General features: G+C 41.0%; 1 protein-coding gene and 1 long non-coding RNA gene across 2 annotated transcripts; both read right to left on the minus strand.

The window, feature by feature from the left end:
- Window positions 1–5,122: 5,122 nt before the first annotated feature.
- Window positions 5,123–6,512, minus strand: LOC109761833 (uncharacterized). Its single transcript, XR_002232599.4, has 6 exons — window positions 6,246–6,512; window positions 6,028–6,176; window positions 5,769–5,945; window positions 5,567–5,692; window positions 5,270–5,472; window positions 5,123–5,197 (listed from the first exon to the last, which is right to left on the minus strand). It is a non-coding gene; the product is annotated as an uncharacterized lncRNA (long non-coding RNA).
- Window positions 6,513–7,658: 1,146 nt separating this feature from the next.
- LOC141039010 (uncharacterized) lies at window positions 7,659–8,063 on the minus strand. Its single transcript, XM_073506424.1, has one exon. The coding sequence runs from the start codon at window positions 8,061–8,063 to the stop codon at window positions 7,659–7,661; it is 405 nt and encodes a 134-aa protein (XP_073362525.1).
- Window positions 8,064–8,416: the final 353 nt, after the last annotated feature.

Here is an 8,416-nt window from a genome sequence, read left to right on the forward strand (position 1 = left end):
CGGACCACATACATCTGTATGTATGATTTCCAACAAATCTGTTGCTCTCTCCATAGTTCCGGAGAATGGCGTATCAGTCATCTTGGCCATGAGGCACGGTTCGCAAGCATCAAGTGATTCATAATCAAGTGATTCCAAAATCCCATCAGTATGGAGTTTCTTCATGCGCTTTACACCAATATGACCTAAACGGCAGTGCCACAAATAAGTTGCACTATCATTATTAACTTTGCATCTTTTGGCTTCATTATTATGAATATGTGTATCACTACGATCGAGATCCAACGAACCATTTTCATTGGGTGTGTAACCATATAAGGTTTTATTCATGTAAACAGAACAACAATTATTCTATAACTTAAATGAACAACCGTATTGCAATAAAAATGATCAAATCATATTCATGCTCAACGCAAACACTAAATAACATTTATTTAGGTTCAACACTAATCCCGAAAGTATAGGGAGTGTGCGATGATGATCATATCAATCTTGGAACCACTTCCAATACACATCGTCACTTCATCTTTAACTAGTTTCTGTTCATTATGCAACTCCCGTTTCGAGTTACTACTCTTTAGCAACTAAACCAGTACCTAATACCGAGGGGTTGCTACGAACACTAGTAAGTACACATGTATATCCAATATACCTTTGTTTACTTTGCCATCCTTCTTATCCACCAAATACTTGGGGAAGTTCCGCTTCCAATGACCAGTCCCTTTGCAGTAGAAGCACTTAGTCTCAGGCTTAGGTACAGACTTGGGCTTCTTCACTTGAGTAGCAACTTGCTTGCCGTTCTTCTTGAAGTTCCCCTTCTTCCCTTTGCCCTTTTCTTGAAACTAGTGGTCTCGTCAACCATCAACACTTGATGTTTTTCTTGATTTCTACCTTCGTCGATTTTCAGCATCACGAAGAGATCGGGAATTACTTTCGTCATCCCTTGCATACTGTAGTTCATCACGAAGTTCTACTAACTTGGTGATGGTGACTAGAGAATTCTGTCAATCACAATCTTATCTAGAAGATTAACTCCCACTTGATTCAAGCGATTGTAGTACCTAGACAATCTGAGCACATGCTCACTAGTTGAGCGATTCTCCTCCATCTTTTAGCTATAGAACTTGTTGGAGACTTCATATCTCACAACTCGGGTATTTGTTTGAAATATTAACATCAATTCCTGGAACATCTCATATGGTCCATGACGTTCAAAACGTCTTTGAAGTCCCGATTCTAAGCTGTTAAGCATGGTGCACTTAAACTATCAAGTAGTCATCATATTGAGCTAGCCAAACGTTCATAACGTCTGCATCTGCTCCTGCAATAGGTCTGTCACCTAGCGGTGCATCAAGGACATAATTTTTCTGTGCAGCAATGAGGATAATCCTCAGATCACAGATCCAATCCGCATCTTTGCTACTAACATCTTTCAACATAATTTTTCTCTAGGAACATATCAAAAATAAACACAGGGAAGCAACAACGCGAGCTATTGATCTACAACATAATTTGCAAAATACTATCAGGACTAAGTTCATGATAAATTTAAGTTCAATTAATCATATTACTTAAGAACTCCCACTTAGATAGACATCCCTCTAATCATCTAAGTGATTACGTGATCCAAATCAACTAAACCATGTCCGATCATCACGTGAGATGGAGTAGTTTCAATGGTGAACATCACTATGTTGATCATATCTACTATATGATTCACGCTCGACCTTTCGGTCTCCGTGTTCCGAGGCCATATCTGCATATGCTAGGCTCGTCAAGTTTAACCTGAGTATTCCGTGTGTGCAACTGTTTTGCACCCGTTGTATTTGAACGTAGAGCCTATCACACCCGATCATCACGTGGTGTCTCAGCACGAAGAACTTTTGCAACGGTGCATACTCAGGGAGAACACTTTTATCTTGAAATTTTAGTGAGAGATCATCTTATAATGCTACCGTCAATCAAAGCAAGATAAGATGCATAAAAGATAAACATCACATGCAATCAATATAAGTGATATGATATGGCCATCGTCATCTTGTGCTTGTGATCTCCATCTCCGAAGCACCATCATGATCACCATCGTCACCGGCGTGACACCTTGATCTCCATCGTAGCATCGTTGTCGTTTCGCCAACTATTGCTTTTACGACTATCGCTACCGCTTAGTGATAAAGAAAAACAATTACATGGCGATTGCATTTCATACAATAAAGTGACAACCATATGGCTCCTGCCAGTTGCCGATAACTTGGTTACAAAACATGATCATCTCATACAATAAAATATAGCATCATGTCTTGACCATATCACATCACAACATGCCCTGCAAAAACAAGTTAGACGTCCTCTACTTTGTTGTTGCAAGTTTTACGTGGCTGCTACGGGCTTAGCAAGAACCGTTCTTACCCACGCATCAAAACCACAACGATAGTTTGTCAAGTTGGTGCTGTTTTAACCTTCGCAAGGACCGGGCGTAGCCACACTCAGTTCAACTAAAGTGAGAGAGACAGACACCCGCCAGTCACCTTTAAGCAACGAGTGCTCGCAACGGTGAAACCAGTCTCGCGTAAGCGTACGCGTAATGTCGGTCCGGGCCACTTCATCTCACAATACCGCTGAACCAAAGTATGACATGCTGGTAAGCAGTATGACTTATATCGCCCACAACTCACTTGTGTTTTACTCGTTCATAGCATCAACGCATAAAACCTGGCTCGGATGCCACTGTTATGTAACGTAGTAATTTAAAAAAATTTCCTACGCACACGCAAGATCATGGTGATGCATAACAACGAGAGGGGAGAGTGTTGTCCACGTACCCTCGTAGACCGAAAGCGGAAGCGTTATCACAACGCGGTTGATGTAGTCGTACGTCTTCACGATCCGACCGATCAAGTACCAAACGCACAGCACCTGCGAGTTCAGCACACGTTCAGCTCGATGACGTCCCTCGAACTCCGATCCAGCCGAGTGTTGAGGGAGAGTTTCGTCAGCATGACGACGTGGTGACGATGATGATGTTCTACCAACGCAGGGCTTCGCCTAAGCTCCGCAACGATATTATCGAGGTGTAATATGGTGGAGGGGGGCACCGCACACGGCTAAAAGATCAATGATCAGTTGTGTGTTCAGAGGTGCCCCCTTGCCCCCGTATATAAAGGAGCAAGGGGGAGGCCGGCTGGCCCTTGGGGCGCGCCAAAGAGGGGGGGAGTCCTCCGCCTAGTAGGAGTAGGACTCCCCTTTCCTAGTCCAACTAGGAAGAGAGAAGGGGGAAGGAAAGAGAGGGAGAGGGAAAGAGGGGCTGCGCCCCCCTCCCCTAGTCCAATTCAGACTCCTCATGGGAGGGGGCGCGCCACCTCCTGGGCTGCTGCCCTCTCTCTCCCCTCAAGCCCACTAAGCCCTAATACTTCCCCGGGGGGTTCCGGTAACCCCTCCGGCACTCTGGTTTTATCCGAAACTTCTCCGGAACACTTCCGGTGTCCGAATATAGTCGTCCAATATATCAATCTTTATGTCTCGACCATTTCGAGACTCCTCGTCATGTCCGTGATCACATCCGTGACTCCGAACAACCTTCAGTACATCAAAACATATAAACTCATAATATAACCGTCATCGTAACGTTAAGCGTGCGGACCCTACGGGTTCGAGAACTATGTAGACATGACCGAGACACCTCTCCGGTCAATAACCAATAGCGGAACCTGGATGCTCATATTGGCTCCCACATATTCTACGAAGATCTTTATCGGTCTGACCGCATAACAACATACGTTGTTCCCTTTGTCATCGGTATGTTACTTGCCCAAGATTCGATCGTCGGTATCTCGATACCTAGTTCAATCTCGTTACCGGCAAGTCTCTTTACTCGTTCCGTAATACATCATCCCACAACTAACTCATTAGTCACAATGCTTGCAAGGCTTATAGTGATGTGCATTACCGAGTGGGCCCAGAGATACCTCTCCGACAATCGGAGTGACAAATCCTAATCTCGAAATATGCCAACCCAACAAGTACCTTTGGAGACACCTGTAGAGCACCTTTATAATCACCCAGTTACGTTGTGACATTTGGTAGCACACAAAGTGTTCCTCCAGTAAACGGGAGTTGCATAATCTCATAGTCAGGAACATGTATAAGTCATGAAGAAAGCAATAGCAACATACTAAACGATCGAGTGCTAAGCTAACGGAATGGGTCAAGTCAATCACGTCATTCTCCTAATGAGGTGATCCCGTTAACCAAATGACAACTCATGTCTATGGCTAGGAAACATAACCATCTTTGATTAACGAGCTAGTCAAGTAGAGGCATACTAGTGACACTCTGTTTGTCTATATATTCACACATGTATTATGTTTCCGGTTAATACAATTCTAGCATGAATAATAAACATTTATCATGATATAAGGAAATAAATAATAACTTTATTATTGCCTCTAGGGCTTATTTCCTTCAGTGACGGCACGTTGATAGAGATCAAGATGATGGAGATCATGGTGTCATGCCGGTAAAATGAAGATCATGACAGTACTTTGGAGATGGAGATCAAAAGCACAAGATGATGATGGCCATATCATGTCACATATTTTGATTGCATGTGATGTTTATCTTTTATTCATCTTATTTTGCTTAGTTCGACGGTAGCTTTATAAGATGATCTCTCACTAAATTTCAAGGTAAAAGTGTTCTCCCTGAGTATGCACCGTTGCCAAAGTTCGTCGTGCCGAGACACCACGTGATGATCGGGTGTGATAAGCTCAATGTTCATCTACAACGGGTGTAAGACAGTTTTGCACACGCGGAATACTCGGGTTAAACTTGACGAGAACACTGAGACCGAAAGGTCGAGCGTGAATCATATAGTAGATATGATCAACATAGTGATGTTCACCATTGAAAACTACTCCATCTCACGTGATGATCGGACATGGTTTAGTTGATATGGATCACGTGATCACTTAGATGATTAGAGGGATGTCTATCTAAGTGGGAGTTCTTAAGTAATATGATTAATTGAACTTTAAATTTATCATGAACTTAGTCCTGGTAGTATTTGCATATCTATGTTGTAGATCAATAGCTTGTGTTGTTGCTCCCCATTTATTTTTTACTAGCACAAATGCCCGTGCGTTGCAACGGGAGGATATCACAAACTCTAACCCAATATGCACGGCTCAAAAATCATTTCCTGTGCAACACAAAAAATTATTAGTACATTTTAAAAATAACATACTTTTTATTAAACAAAAATGATTTATACCTGTGTAATTGGGTAGGATAGTGTACATCCGGTGAAATATTCCATAAATTTGACCGTAAATAAACCACAAGAAAACTGTCTTCTTGAATTGGAGTTTGTAATTGTTCTGTGATCTTTCATTCAGTAAGATCAACGTCTTTCCAATCGTCCTTAATCAGGTTTTGACTTTTAAGAATATCCAAATGAAATTGTACTCCTCGTAGCTAAAAAAGATTTGATGTTCAGAAATGATAGACATTAACAAAATATGAATTTATATCATTTACATGTAGGATTGAAATTGGTGTTGTAACTAACCGTAATAGCAAGGTCCTCTCGGACAAACTTCCAGCACAATGAGTCCAGTACTTGAATCTCACGCTTTTTTGTATTCACGATAGCTAAATACCAATGCATGTTGCTGGCATTTATTGGAAGTTCTATCTGTAATAAAGATAATTAGGGAAAAAATAAAAATGCTTGAAACATAAAACATGAAAGTTATGGATATGTATATTACCATGTCATACTCCATATATTTTTGGACAATATTTGTCATAAAGGCACTATCTTCTTGTATGCCAAGGTTACCATCCCGTCTTAATAGTGAGGTAACAAAAGGACTCTCAACATATACTTTATTGTCATTCTGGACATGAATTTAGTCCTTTAAACAACATATATATGCATAGATCACCTGAAATTAGGATTTCAAAAAATACAATACTGATAAATATTAGTGCTTAGAAACTCTTTCCTGTTTTAGTAAGTGTACTTACATCATCATTTACCCACTCCTTTTCATCTAGCAGGCACATCAATTGATTTTGTAACACATAACTTCTATCTATCCGAACCAGCAATTCTTTACTCAAAGATGATTCTACTGCTATATGTGCACATAGATCATGGTCGGTCAATGCATAGTCTGCAAAAAAACAATAATTTAAGAATTTATTAAATACAAAAGTGTACAAATAATAAATCAAACAAATACCTTGTGGGAGATAATCATGTCTCATCAACTTTGATCTCTTTATTTGAATCTGGTTCCTTAATATCATGTAATGAGAAAACAGGAGATAATGTTGAGCTAGATGGTGATGGAGTAGATGGCAATGGATCATTATCTATCTGATCATCTAATTCCGGCACAATGGATTCAAAACATTCAGAAATTGGTGTAGATGCTGACATAGTTGGCGACATTGGCGATGGCTCCAGAACACCTGGTTCAACAATTTTTGCTTTGTTTAAGGTCGATTATCCAAATCCTCTGCAATGTTTAGTTCAGTGATGTCATCTATTTTCTGTAGTTACAACACAAATAAAAGGTAAGCCTCAAACCGTTAGTTTGTTGGTAGAATATTTCAGATCCAGACCAATGACAAGTATTAAACATTCAACTTTTCTACCATGCTTGACCTGGCATGCTTGAGGGAAACAAAAATAGAAGTTTAACCTTACGTAAAGATACATTCAACTCTGTAGAAGACTTGCTAACTGCTGCTACAACCAATTGACTCATGCCCAAACACCTCTAATGTATAAACGTACAAACATGACTTGCTGCTACATATGGATTCTACTCACTGCTACATATGAATGCTTGTGAATTCTTCATGTTACAGCAAGCAACTGAAGGATATACAAAATCATGAAAAATCTTCGTTCTTCATGCAGATGAAGGTACATCATTAATTGTTCTCACAACACATCAACGCTTACTTCCAACGATTTAAAATGCATGTCACTTTTCTTTGTCATGCATATGAAAAAAAACTAAGGGAATAACGCTAGAAGACTACACACTTCAGAGAAGAAGATTCATAATATCACAGAACCACATGACGTGAGACGTTTATGAGCTCGGCTTCAGCAACATTCAGGCCTTCCTTGCCTGCCTCTTGCAAGGCTAGCAATAATTCACAAGGTTATTCTAACTTGTCTCCAAATCGAATTTTTTACAAATCTGCACAATCAAGCAAAAATTGGGTATATAGTGCGGATCTGGGAGCAAGCACCTGGTACTTGGGGACTTCGAGATGGGGCATCTATATTACTGAAAGTACAGTACAGTATATATAGTTTCAGTTTTGCTAAGCTAATAGATGAGTAAGCAACTGGATTTCATTAATACCACTATAAGTGAAGAATAACCAAGTAGATTTCAGTATGCAATTGGATTTCATTAGTACTATATGAGTAAGGACAAAGAAAGTAGTTGTCTCCCTCTGGAAGAGAAACTCTTAAGGAACAAAACTCCAAAAAATACACCCAAACTCTGGTTACTCTGATAATATATCTTGGGCACTGTAATTTATGCTTACTTAGGATAGTATATAATTAGCACTATCAATACACTAACAGTCCATAGTTTTTTTTGCGGGGTAAAAGGGATTTGTATTACTCAAGAGCCAAGAAGGTCCTCCCTACACAAGCTAGGGATATTGTCCGGGCCGGAGCGGAGCCAGACCACAGTACGGTCTTCCGTCCTTCCAAAGTTCGCCAACGTATGGCTTACATTATTCTGCTCTCGAGAAATATGAATAACATGACACTCCCTTTCACTCATAAGATGCTTCACTTCCGAGACCACCATGGCGTACTGCGACTGGTCTTGTCCTGAGGCATTGATCAGTTGCACTGCCTGCAGACTATCGCACTCGACGATAAACGGCAGCTCCGTCCATTGGAGGGCCAAAGCTATGCCCTCCATGCACCCAGCTAGCTCGGCATGTAGAGGGTCCGGGCAAGACCATAGCGAGCGACACGCGGAGAAAATAATGGCCCCTTCCTGGTCACGGAGCACCATTCCCGTCCCGGCCCTCCCGTCATCATGGGAAAAGGAGCCGTCGACATTCAGCTTCGTCTAGTTGGCGGGTGGGGGACTCCATTTGTGGGCTGTTCGTGGCACACCTCCCACATGCGATATAGGCTGTTCTGCACCTTCTTGTTGGATGGTCATCTTCCCTTTGTCCTAGTTGTTTGCCTTCAGTACCAGTGTAGTTGTTTGCCTACAGTACCAGTGTACATGGTTATGGCCTGCATCCCATTGATTTTAGCCTGGCTAAATTACAGATTTATTTGAGTAATAAAAATAAGAGCACAAAAAGGAATAACAAATTCACTTAAATTTGTTAGTCAAGTCAAAACCTGTGGGAACCT

This window comes from Aegilops tauschii, chromosome 1, assembly GCF_002575655.3.
Source record: "Aegilops tauschii subsp. strangulata cultivar AL8/78 chromosome 1, Aet v6.0, whole genome shotgun sequence".
Classification (NCBI taxonomy): Eukaryota; Viridiplantae; Streptophyta; class Magnoliopsida; order Poales; family Poaceae; genus Aegilops; species Aegilops tauschii.